The following is a 13,645-nucleotide window of genomic DNA, read 5'->3' on the forward strand; positions in this document are numbered from 1 at the left end:
GGAAATTTCCATAGCCATTTTGTGTTTGCAAAAATTGGCGTTGGAAATTTCCATGGCCATTTTGAGTTTGTAAGAAAAAAATGGCCTTGGAAATTTCCATGGCCGTTTTGTGTTTGGAAGAAAAAAAATGGCTTTGGAAATTTCCACGGCCATTTTCAAGGCTTGGATGTTTACTGACGCTTTCTTGCAAAAAATTACCAATATTTTCAACGGCTTGGAATTTTTTCGAAAAAAGAGGACAATTTGTGCAATAAATTTTTGTTTCGGGCAATAAAATGAGTTAATTGCTAATTTCTTGCCACTTTGCTTTGGCAAAATGTTGGACATAGTGAAAAACATGCCATACTACCTTAGACTGGTAATTTTCACAACAAAAGTGCTGCTAGGAAGTTGGCAAATAATTATAAGCCATAAGAGCCTAATTATTGCAAAACTTTACCTGATATTTTGGCACTTTTTTACCCGAAAGTGCCAATTTTGTGCAAAAAAAAGGCGTTTTAGAATATCACATTACGTTCCTACGAAGATCGAAGGAGACTCTGCTCGCAGGGTAGTTTGATGCATGGTAAAACAAAGCGGTTCGTCACGCAACGTGAGAGCTTTCGCGTGACATAAACGTTAGCTCATTAAATATTCACAAAACTGCTATAATTTATACTGCTATGACCGGACATCTGTAATATAAATGCCACTGTTAACGTGTTTATCGGCTAAGATTTATTGGAACCTTTATCTGTGGAAGCGTGAAGAATATATGTTGTTCTTTTAACGGTTAATTTCACGGACAAGTTTCTTGTACATTTCCGGCAGCGGGCCAAACACATTTTCACGCAAACTTTGAATACTTTGCTTTGCATCTCGTTGTTAAAATTTGGTGGCATAGCGACTGCCATCTTTGGCCTCTACAATTCTCCTGTGCCGTAACATCACAGCAAAGGAAGGAAACTCTTGAAACATGACAAAATGACTGGGATTCTCAGGTACGACGAACTTTTTGGGAACTCGCTAAGGAGGACATTATTTTGAAGACAGGCTGTTAGGCATAACTTTCGAACAGCGTGCAAGTTGTTGTTTTGGAGGAACATAAGCTTATTTTCATCATGACAAACTGGACGACAAGGAAAGGAATTCCTACGAGTCGCACAGTTATAGTTGTGTTAGTCATTATAATGGGCGGCACATCGCTTTTCAACATAATGTTCATGTTACAAACAGCCTCACAACTATCAGACGAAGACAGGGAACCCGCCGAATATGACTTTCAATTTCACAAACAATCGTCTGTACCTCCTGCAATACACTGGATAAAGGAAAAATCTTCTTCTAACACTGGTAAGCTTTTATAACACTAATGCGTGATTCAGTTTGGTATGCTGCGAAAACAGCATACATTAATAATTTCATTCGATGGGAAGGGAATTTGCTTGAATATTTAGGACAGTTCAGTACTCAGACCACTCACTGCTGCGTCTATCATCAACCATCCTCTCAGGTGGGACCGCGGGCAAGGGAGTAGAGGGGACTTGTAATTAGTTCCCTCTTGAAAGTGCTGATTTCTCCCTCTTGGAAGGGGAGATAGAAAGTTAAGAAATTATCCCTCCTAAGAAGTCATCAGAAAAATTGTGAACTTAATTACCGGTAATACCCTGGGCCCAGTTGTTCAAAGCCTGATTAAGCTTATCCTGGGCTAATGTGAACTTTGATAATTTCAAGTTTAATTACGTAATGAGCAGAATTTTGCCAAAAGATATTTTGCCCTCAGTTTTGAAGAAGGCTTTTCTTTATCGTCAGGTTAAAATGAGCCTTTTTTTGGGGTCCTTTTCGAAAACCACATTTTGTAAAAAATTTTTCTCAATAAAGATTAATATTATTATTATTAAGAACATTCTTAGCGAGTGAGCTGAAAACCTCGGTTAACTTTTAATCGTGGATTAGCGTTTATTGGCTTTCGATCAACCAGGCCTGGCCTCCATGGTCAGCATCATCTTCCTTTAACACATCAGAAGAAGTGTAATACAACATCTCAAATATATCACACTGAGTCATTGGATGGATTTGGTTAGCCTGCGAAAACAGTTGTTTCTCCTCTCTCTTAGCCGCTGGGGGACTTTCCGTGAGGAGGAGGTTCCTCCTTGCGAAATGTCCCCCAGCCGCGATGAGAGAGGAGAAACGTCTGTTTTCGCAGGCTGGGATTTGATGGACAATACCTGAGCTGACAGAATCCACCATCATCAAGTTCTTCAGAGCACAATCCAAGATGAGTCCAGGAAAATTCATATACGATGGTCTGTTTGCCCTTCATTTACAATAACTACAACATGGCCTCTTGTTTTACTGGGGCCCCTATTATCCCCGCAGGGTAAGGCACTAGAAATAAACCCCCTCATTTCCCCCCTTCTTGCTTAAGGCAATTAATCATCAATCAAATCTTCCTTGCCTGAGGGCCCCCCCCCCCCCCCCCCCCTAGCTGCATAAGCCATTGCTCACCAGCTGCCATCAGATGCTTAGTATCCCAGGTTTTTAACTTTTGAGTTACACTTTTATAATATTAGCTTAGGTGAAAACCTCTAGCCTGCAGTTGCAATTAATATTGCTGGTAAGCTAGGTGTTTGAAAGGGCTCTAAGGAATCAGCTGGGTCCCCAGAGACATGCTCACCGGATGAAATTTACCTAAATGTATCAGTGAATTAAATGTATACTAAGCAATTTCTAATAATAACTTTATACATAAACTTTTTTCTGTTTTTCTTTAATTTATAAGGAAACAGATATTTGAAGATCGAGGTTTTATCAAGCAAGGATAATGTTACAGTTACTCTAGATGGAAATCTGGTCAGTCATTTGTGTAATGAAAATTACAGTGTTTGTAATCAGATTTGTAATCGTACTTACTAATTAATGCAATCAATTTGTTAAGAAAAATGCTTAGGCATAATAATGCATAATTTGATATTTAGGTTTATCCTTGTAGATTAGTCAGTGCTAATCTAGTTTATTCCCAGTGGCAGTCACCCTTTTCTCTCTTCGCTTATAATTAAATCTTTAGTTAGCAAAAAAATTTTGTACTTTACTTTACCTCAAGAGTATCAACACCTTTGCTTTATTAAGTTATTCACACAGTTACTCAACCTCCCTCCCCTCATCTCCTCAAGACCAGCTTCTATACTTTTTTCTTTCAGTATCTGTAGTTAATAAATAAACACTGGTCAGCTGAGATTACTCGTTCCAAAGTTCATAAAGGGACTGGGCTTTAGTTTACACATTGTTCAAATTGCATCATATGAAGAAATTAACCCCATTACCAGAAAGACGACATAAAAATTACTTAGGGTAATTACCAAGTTTGGTTATGTTTCATTGTGTAGTAACCAGGCTGTGACCTGTCAAAGGTCGTCCAAAATCCATACAAATGTCTCTAATTCTGAGATGGTGTCCCCCAAATCCATACAAAGTCTCTAATTTTTTCCCGATATTTGAAAGCCTTCTACATGATTGTAATCTGACGACAGAACCTCAAACTTGGTAAACTGGCTAATTTTAATGTGATCTTTCTTGTGATGGACACCATTTCTGATTGAATGAAAATTTAAAAACTTGTCCCCAGTCTCCATTTGAACTCTGGAATGGCAATAGAGCCCTAAAGTGATGATGTCACAAATATTTGAATTTATGGAATTATGGGATTTGATGACTTTGTGAAAGAGCATGGTGCAAAATGTCTACTTGACAGAAATCATCATCTTATTGCGGTGAGATATTGGCACTGTTATGCTTCAATGACTCCAGACAAATACTTCTAATTTTGGGTTAGTTCATAATGATTAGATAGCCTGCAGAACAGCTGTTATTTTTTTTTTTTTGCATTTTTCAGGCGAGCGCAGGCAAGTGCAAGGTGAGCGTGGAGTGCATGCATGACTTGCGCTTCGCACTCCTCTGAAAAACTCAAAAAAGATAACTCCTGTTCTGTAGGCTATGATTAGAAAAATTGTTAGGACTAAATTATCTATCTATTAACCTTATTTGCAAAATAAGAAGGATTCTAATTCATTCCTAATTCTTCTCATTTGCAATATTAGAAGGATTTATAAAAGCATATCTCACCCCCAAATTGCAATAAAATGTTAATTTTTAATAAGATGCCCATTTTTGGCAAGTGCATGGGCATTTTTTATCGTGCTCTGATCTCAGCAAATCTGATAATTTAATAATTTTAGCTTTTGACTCTATAAAAGAAATAATCATCAAAGATAATTGATTTTTGAACATATTCTTCCAAACACATCATATGAAATATAGAGAACCATGGAGAGAGAATATGTATGTTGATCAATACCTGTCTTTGAATCCTTTTCAGCATCTGGACACTTCAGAGATGTTGATAAGAGGAATGAATGTGTTGGTTTTAAATGAAGTAACAGGTGCCGTGATGTCGTCAAGATGGTTTGATACTTATGAATCCCAAGATGACAGTAGTTTTCTTATGGAATACTTACAAGGACTCAAGCTTGGCCGGATACTCTGCTTTGCTATCAAGGTGGGTTTCAGTGTGTAGTTCAGGGAACATATAACCCTTTTTCCAGGAATGCTAGATCAGATAATTAACTCATTAGTTTATGTTAAAGTGTTGTTGTTGTAAAGTGTTGTTGTTGTTGTTGTTGTTGTTGTTGTAAAGTGCTAAGTGAACCCATGAAAATCTTACTGAGCGTTTAATAGCCCCAGTAATTAGGAAATGGGTAGACTTCTCAAAGTCCGTTCTCGTGGGAGTCCATTCAGGCAACTCCGTCGCTTGTCGGTCATTATTTTCAGCTTATAAAAAGACAACTTGAGGCAAGTCTAGGAAATGGGAGACTGCACAAGGCAAAGAAAAAAATCTTTGACCTACGTAGGTGGGAATCCAACCTTCGACCTCCGGGTAAGATCGTCTGTTGCTCTACGACCCTCTACCGACTGAGCTACCAGGCCAGATGGGAGCAAGTCATGGGTGCAATGTGAATGTGAAGGGTACAAATGAATGTTGTGCCGCTAACACTTAGCGCACAAATGTTGTACTTAGTGCTCGCCCACGAAATTCATACTTATTATACAACAAACTTAAACGTGCACCTCCTTTAGTCGACCCAGTAAGGAGTTAGAAAAACAGGCAAGTTGCAGCGTCGTGGCTTTTCACTCATAATCTCAGGGTTTACCTGATGCAACTGTTGTAATTTTTTTTTACATTTCACGGTAGCTTGGGCTCCTTGTATTGTACAGAAATCATGTACTGTGGCCACAGTTGAAGAACTTTAAACTGTCTTAATTTCTACAGCATTTCCAATGTTATATACAATAAAAGTAAACATTTTACAAGGAAAATTAACAAAACAACGTTTCATGACGTTTCGATGACCTCACGTCGAAACGTCATGTAACGTTTTTTTCGTTAATTTTCCTTTCAAAATTTTTCTCAACTGAAATCGATTTTGCTAAAAAGTAAACAAGTTGTAGGTTTTATTTTACGAAGCGATGCGTGTCATAGACGTGTCATACCAATCAGTCGTATGTCACCGTCTCATCTCTTGTGCACTCCCTTCCCCCTCCACCTTGAAATAAGTGTAGATCCTTGCATCTGGCCTCCTTGAGGAATTCGTGAACCGCGAAATAATGCCCCCTGTTTTTGATAACTGCTCGTGCATGTATTAAATTATACTTTCTAATTTATCATTTAACACAGGACGAGGCTTCTCTTCACCTCAATGATAATGTGCGTATATTCATCAAAAGTCTCGGAAGCTCATATGTCAGTCAAATCAAATGGAGAAGCATGTGGACATTTGTTGTTCAGCGACTGAAGAGCCACAACATTGTCTATGGAGAAAGCATTCAGCATGTTACAGAACATGGAAAGTGGGGCCCACCTGTTCACCTTCATACCATGGTGAAGTTACTGCCAGAAGTTCACATCAAGTGTGACTGGGATGATTCACCAGCCAATAGACGACGAAGAGAATTTTGTGATAAATATGAAGGATATAGCCACGTTTGTAGCTGTAAGTGTTTTCTGAATGAACGTTTTTTCTCTGCGTTGCCTTGCCCTCGGCTTATGTGTGCTACTGCACACTGGAAATTTTTTTTCAGATAATTAACAATTATTCCACGAGCGCACGTTGGATATGGGATGATAGATAGGCAATAATCATCTCATATCCAACAAGCGCGAGGGGAATAATGGTTTTATTGAAAAATAATCAAGAAATACTGGTACATCTTGCTGATTTCGCTTTGTAAGGACAATCAGAAGACAATTTAATGGTGGCTATTTCTCAGGCATGGTATATTGGCTCATATACCATGGCAGCTAAGCCAATGAAAATTATACAATGATCCAGTTTTTAATAATCTCCATTATATTCCCAGACTGACAAAAATAAATGCCCCCATCTATTGAAAGGGTAGCATTGAGCTAACAAGAAGTCAATTAGGTTGGCTCTCTATACAGATCGAATTGGAATTTGGAAATGTTGGTTTTTGAGAAGAGGGGAAAACAGAGTACCCAGAGAAAAAGCTCTCGGAACAGGAACGAGAACCAACAACAAAATTAATTCAAGCCGGATACGACGCCGTCTGCGCCATCCCTGCTCCCTTTGTAAGTTGCCAAAATGAGTGTCAAATGGTCGCAAGCATCTCCACTTGCGTTCACAACACTGACCCGCGAGAATGACACTGACCCCCAAAAAGCTCGATGGCCGATACCCGTTTTCCTTTCTGGTTTTAACCGCTGCACGAATTTATTTTATTAGCTTTGCCTATTACATGATACAGAAAAATAAAGCAATAAGTAAAATAAATGCTAAATTAGGCAGGGATACCACAACAGCGGGAAGCCAGTTATAGTGGTCACAGAGTTTAAAAATGTTTATTTATATAAAGAAAAAAAAAAGTGGGGCTTCATATGGCGATTAAAAACAACAACGAAGATGGACAGACACATTACGTGAAACGTAACATGACAGACAAATAGTTCTCCAGGATCGTGGGTCCTTTTGGGTCGTAGTTATGTTCTAAAGCGTCTACATAATACTTGTACATGATGGATTTGAATTGACTGATCTGAAGGTTACATGAAAGTTGAAGGTCATTTGGTAAGGTATTCCAGATTGAAAAAGGATCTCTGAAAAGTTACAGTTACAGTTACTATTCGAGTTAGAAAACCTCGAAGATACTAGATAACTAGACCTTTACGTTATGTTAGTTCACTCACATACAGCTTGGACCCCAAATATAAGGTACCATTTAATGATTTGAATTTCATAATATTCACAGGTGATAATCCCTTGTCTCTGGACTTCAGTCCGCCTCCCTTTCAAGACGGTAGCCGACTCAAGTTACCTGTAGCGATTATGGCCAGCAACAGACCGAGTTACCTACTGCGCATGCTCTTGAGCCTGCGCACTGTTGAAGGCCTGGATACTAGTCTAGTGACGGTGTTTATTGACGGGTTTTTTGATGAGCCCGCATCTGTAGCAAAATTGTTTGGTCTGAATGTAGAGCAACATGCCGGCGCAGGGAGACTCAATTCCAGGATTTCTCAGGTGAACAGATCATAAATGCAATTTCAGAGAAACTACTAGCAGTCGAGCTCAAACTAGACCGTCAGTAGCAAGAGAAAACCAAAGCAAACGCAATTATGTTTAACATTCAATGAAAAATTAAAGCGCCTTATTTTTCCGGAACTTCACCCAAGAGTAGAAACTGGCGCAATATTTTCAGAGCGATTTACGCTTTCTCTGCGTTTGTTTTTGTTTTCTGCAGTTGGGGGTGAATGGCTTGGCCAAGTATCAGGCGATTTTTCGTGTGATTTCGCACGATATTTTTAACTGTTCTTTTATAAATTTCAGCATTACAAGAAGTCGTTGACTTCATCGTTTGCCCGGCACCCTGATGCAAATTATCTTGTAATTCTGGAGGAGGATCTGTACATGTCTGTGGATATTCTCAGCTTCTTTAAACAGCTTCTACCAGTCTTAGAAAACGATGAAAGCGTTTACTGCATATCTGCTTGGAATGATCAGGTAAGCCCTAGAAGTGATCAACATCTATCTTCTTCTTGGACTGTCAGAGCATTATCGAGCTAACAGCATATGAGAAGTAAGAAAACAATCAGCCGAGGATATTATTTTGATGTACGTTGAATTTCCCGAGAGGCAAAACTCCAGTTTTGCATGACTTAGTGCAAAGAAAAAAAATGTACCCATCAGTGACAAGAGTTAGTATTTTGAAAATTGAATCACATGGACTTTTTATTTTGCCACATTGGAAGTCTTTGTTTCTGGAAGTTTGCTGTTTTTGTGTGTTCCTTTGTGCTAAGAGTGGGCCCATATTCGATACAAATTCGATATCATCGATATTGGAGTTTCCCAGAAAAATATCGATTCTCGCGAGGAATACCAATTGTTTCGATACCTTTCGATACCGCTCACGTGATAACTTGAAACAAGATGGTTGCACTGCATTCGAATAAATTGTATTTTCATTAAAGCCTTATTTTTGTAATCCCAATAATTTTACAGTTTTCTTGTACTTCACTCGACCGTAGTACTGTAGTCAAGCAGCCTAGCTTTACCCACTCGTTTATACATAGCTTGAGCATAAGTGATGACGTCACAAAACAAATCGTGGACGATGATGCCATAGTATCGATATCGAAATCAATGCCAGATATCGGTAAACATCGTACAAATATCGGATCGATTTGAAAAAGTGGTATCGGCCCACCCATACTTTCTGTCAGTCCCAGCTGAATTCTGGATTCTGGTCAACTGGTTTTCTCCTGTAAATGTGAAGCTGCTTAATCCAAAAGTGTTAACCGTTCCGGCTGTCATGTTAATGTAGTTTTAGCTTGCATGGTAGTCAATTTAAATGCAAGGCCACCACACAGCTTCGTTCCTATCTTTTTTCGCCGGGATTTTGTCATCAGATGTGGATTTTTAAGTCTATTATTGAAGTACAGTGTAATGACTGTTTATCCTACTCTTTTTATCCTAAGGGTTATGATCATCTCTGTAATGATCCCGCCATGATGTACAGAGTGGAGACTATGCCTGGATTAGGCTGGTGAGTGAGTTTGTTGTCGCCAGTCGAAGATGCTTACTTTTCGCTGATGAGGATTTGATAGAAACGCTGTCTGGAAAGCCAGTTATGGAAGGATTTTCACAAGCACACCGCACTGAGTACACGATGACGGTGACTAGCGATTTTCGAAGACGTAAAAGCGCGAAATTGAAGTCAACAAATTTTGTAGAAAGTGATTCGGCGAAAGAACATTTGCTTCTTTCTTTTTTGTGAATGTTCTGATATCCTGGTGACGGAGGGGGGGGGGGGGGTGGGGGGTAGATAGCATGGATAGCATGGCATTTGTTAGGGAGGAAAGATTGCTTGACAGACATAACAAACTAATCTTCTATTTTCTAGGGTTCTAAGTCGAAAATTGTACAAAGGTGAATTGGAGGCGAAGTGGCCTAAACCAGAACAGCCAAATGACTGGGACATGTGGATGAGAATGGAATCAAACAAGAAGGGACGAGAGTGTATTATACCTGACATATCTCGCACGTATCATTTTGGTGCGAAGGGGCTCAATGTGGGAAGTTTTATGCAAACGATTTACTTCAAAAAACATTCACTTAACAAAGAGAGAAATGTCAAGTTGGATGTCGATAAGATGTACAAAGACAACTACGAGAAGGAAATGTTTCGTCTGATAGGGTAAGTCCCAACACGAGATGAACTACTAGTAGCTTAGAAAGCTCCTCCCTCCTAAAACAAAACAATAACAACAACAATAGACCCTTCTCCGAAATGGCGGCAACAGATTTGAATGAGTTAAAATTGAACTGAATGAAAACTGATACTAGCACTGGCAAGAGCACCTTTACTTTAGTAACCTTGCAATTTTTCAGCATATTAGGTGTTATATCAGCTTACGAAATGTAAGATTAAATTTGACAAATTTATAGACGTTTGTATGACTGGGGGTATACGTCATACCCCCAGTCATACAAAAGTCTGTAAATTTTTCATTTTTCAACTTACATTTTCTGAGCTGATATTACACCCGATATGCCGAAACTTTGCAGGGTTACTAAAGTAAAAGTGCTTTTTCTAGTGCTGTTATACGCTTTTAACTTTAACTTATTTGAATTTTCGTCCGCCACTTTGGAGAAGGGTCTATTGAAGGCCCTGGTACAAAACCAACGTAAGAAATATTTGGCCTTGGTATGTAAATTTCTCTGAACAAATTTTGCGTGCATACAAGTTGTTTCTTGTGTCAGAAACACAGTTCCATATTAACTTTGTGATTTGTGGGCTCGCATGCGCCCAACAAGATTATGACTTTAGCCTAAGAACTGAGCTAGTCGTGAAGGGATGTTTGACTGAAAGATAAAGTTGTTATAACATCAGAACTTATGTTTTGTTTTAAACAGAGAGAAAAGAAACCATGTCAAACATCACCTAGCAGTTAGTTTCAGTTTTTAAGCTTAAGTCCTATAAGCTTGTTGGGCGAATTCGAACCATTAAATCACGAAGCAAACGTCAGAATGTCTGCCTAATTACAGCAAATTCAGAGAAATTTGGTTGCCAAGGACAAATCATCACTTAAACGTACAGCTAACTTAAGTCTAAAATACACTCCTTAGTCTGAAAATAAAAATAAACCTTCCTAGTTTTTCGAAGCATCGCAAACTTGAATGAATTTCTCCAAAATTAGGAAGTCCAAGCGACCTATAGCGGCAAAACGGGTAGGAACATTTGTTTCAGAGTGAAGTTCTTTTATCAAAGAAATTAAAAACAAATCAAGAAACTCTCGTAAAATTTAAGCTCTGTAAACAGTTGAAAAATGGACATCCAAGTGTCAGTTTGCACTGGTCCAAATCATATGCCGTTTATATTTACTTGATTTTCCTGTCTTCTTTAGCGAAGCCACACTTTTGGATCATTCCAAGAACCCTTGCGCAAACCTCAAAGACTTCGTCCCCGACACAGAAGGGAAGACGTACTTGTTTTACATACGCATGGACAGCCGAAGGGACTACACCACGTGGTCAAACGTGGCGCGATGCTTTCGCATGTGGGATCTGGACGTGAGAGGATTTCATAAAAACGCGTGGAGATTTTGGATCAAGAAAAATCACATTTTAGTTGTCGGGTGCCCGGCTTCAGTGTACTGTGGAAAGAAACCCCCGGAGTTACAGCCGATTTATCTACCAAAGGCAGAGACGAGACCCAAGGATCCTGTTTAAAATTTAATTCAGTTATAAGAGCAATTACGGGATATCGCATGACGTTAAAAATTAATTACTGAAAATTCATTCTTGAAAATGTCTGTTTTCTGAACGATTCAGTGATTGACGTAATTATCACTGCAAAAATTCCAAATCGTTGTGTTTGCCCGTAGACTGCAAAACGGTCGTTTTGTTCTCGAAATTCACGGGGGGTGAAGGGAATTATAGAAAGTGCGAACTCGCGTGGCGTGAGGCGCAGAAAGTGCGAATTTGTAATACGAGAAGCACCGAAAGCGTGTGTTCTCGCGCGTACTTTTCATTTCCTTGCTCACTCAGGACTTTCTCTTACAGTAATTCAAAGACCTTACGCTTGTACGACGTTACAACGCAAAAAATATGGACTGTTTTGCATTTTGTTTAAGCCACAAGCAAAAATCCAAACACCAAATGCATGCACCCGCGCGTAACCCACTAGCCTATTTTTTGTCTCTTTTTTTTTCTAGGCACTTTGCCTTATACACGGATCTTGTCTTATTTAAATTGAAACGCTGTAAATTTTTTTATAGACGTGTAGACTATTTATATCTTGCCCTATTTGAAAGAAAAGTAAATTTTCAAGTGAACGGCATTCGCATTGACCTTATTCCAATATGGCTACAATTTTAATATCTTTTTGTTGGTATTTAAATTAGCGCTTCTTGCCTCTTTCTCACAGTAAGGTCAAAAATCAAAAGAATATGTTACCTTGAACGAGAAAAGAAGGGCTAATTTAAATGCAAACAAAAGAATATTAATGAGAGCCATTTTGGAATAAGGTTTATGTTTTATTATTGAGCACCTGTAGCCATTTGTATTGTATTTAAAGTAATAAAAATATTTTATTGAGTGTGAACCATGCAAGGTTTAGTAGTCAAAGCTTCGGTGTTAACTTTTATAATGTAAGGTTACTGCTTTAAAAAAATTGTTCAAAAAATAAGAGAAAATGTTAAAATGTGTAAGTACCCTTTTGTGACTGCGCAACGTTCTGCCCATCACGACTTGGTCCGAGATTCAATAACATTAACTAAGTTAACTGGTTGGTTTTCTTGTTAGGTCCCCATACAATTTAAGTTATAAATAGACAACAGACGAATAATCAAAAAAAGAAAAGAAAACAAAGAAGGAAGAACTTATTCAACGAATCATGACGTACGCGAGCGTTTCTTAAAGGGACACAGTCACCTGGTGCACATGCGCATAAGATACCATTTCTTAGCTGATTTGCATATCACACTTCATCACAAGTCTCGCGCTGAGAAGCGCATCCTTTGAAAAATGTAAACAAACGTTGTCGAGTCGAAGTATTTGCCAGTCAAAATTATTATAGTGATTATAGACCTAATGCCATTTTAGAACACTCATTTTCTTGATACCATGGAGAATTTACTGATGGACTTGTCCAGGGAAAGTCAAACGTCAACGAATACCTCTGAAGCCGAAGAATCATTTAATCGTTTATTTCGGTATCCGGTCGTGTGAAAAATTATTTTCGCTGTTTCTACGTTTCACAGTGTGTGCATGAGAAGCAAATGGAGTTCAAATATTAGAGAATATGTCAATTTTAAAACGTAGTGAATCGACTGTGTTGCAGTGTAGCGAAACGACTTTGTAGCGAAACTACCGGTAAGCTTTATTTCTGCTTTCAATCATATATTTTGCTTTTATAATTTCGTTTCTACAACTTTTCCGTTATCTAAATTTAGGAGCCAAACCCATGTCGTTGCAAGGACGCTTGCTCGACCCGTAGAGAACAAGGTTCTACTGGAGGTTTTCCTTGTCGAGGAGATAATCGACTGTGTACCGAAGCTTGTCTTCGTCTGAGCTCCAAACCAAGCAGCCATGACGCGTAGTTCGAATCGTTTACGAAGATTCCCACCGCCCGAACCTTTCGCCAGGTTGAGAAAATGTAATTTTCCAAATATATATAATGGTGATTTGTTCTCCAATGTTTTTGATTGATTTCTCTCGTTATTTTAGTCAACGCAGGCGATTTCTTCCGCCCGGCGCCTTCACGATTCCCACCTCTTCTTTTCATGTTCCGTTGGAGACGCGATCCATACTGTTTTTAACCAAATATGATAAAATAATATCATAGGATGAGCAAAAGCATACTCAGGAACAGGTTTCCAGTAAAAGATTGAAAATCCAATAAAACACTGGGAAGATTGAAGCGGATTTTTAGATGCCGACGCGTACTTTTGATTTCGGGTTGAGGTGGACGCTTTTCAAAATTGACAAAAACTAGTGCCCAGGTCAGCGCGGTCACAAAGGTGAATCGAATGCGCCAAAGAACTTCATTTCTTTCGTTCTGCCTTGAACATTTCACTTCTCTGTCTGTTAAATGAACA

General features: G+C 38.7%; 1 protein-coding gene across 1 annotated transcript; it reads left to right on the forward strand.

Annotated features, from left to right (window-relative positions):
* Nucleotides 1-627: 627 nt before the first annotated feature.
* Nucleotides 628-12,150, forward strand: LOC146487809 (protein O-linked-mannose beta-1,2-N-acetylglucosaminyltransferase 1-like). Its single transcript, XM_085127436.1, has 9 exons — nucleotides 628-1,332; nucleotides 2,762-2,832; nucleotides 4,355-4,534; nucleotides 5,711-6,026; nucleotides 7,300-7,568; nucleotides 7,875-8,048; nucleotides 9,023-9,090; nucleotides 9,448-9,741; nucleotides 10,952-12,150. Exons 1-9 carry the CDS (start codon nucleotides 1,101-1,103, stop codon nucleotides 11,274-11,276), a joined length of 1,929 nt encoding a protein of 642 aa, XP_084983562.1. The 5' UTR covers nucleotides 628-1,100; the 3' UTR covers nucleotides 11,277-12,150.
* The last annotated feature ends 1,495 nt before the right edge of the window (nucleotides 12,151-13,645 follow it).

Source organism: Pavona decussata, unplaced genomic scaffold, assembly GCF_977016875.1.
Source record: "Pavona decussata unplaced genomic scaffold, jaPavDecu1.1 SCAFFOLD_13, whole genome shotgun sequence".
Classification (NCBI taxonomy): Eukaryota; Metazoa; Cnidaria; class Anthozoa; order Scleractinia; family Agariciidae; genus Pavona; species Pavona decussata.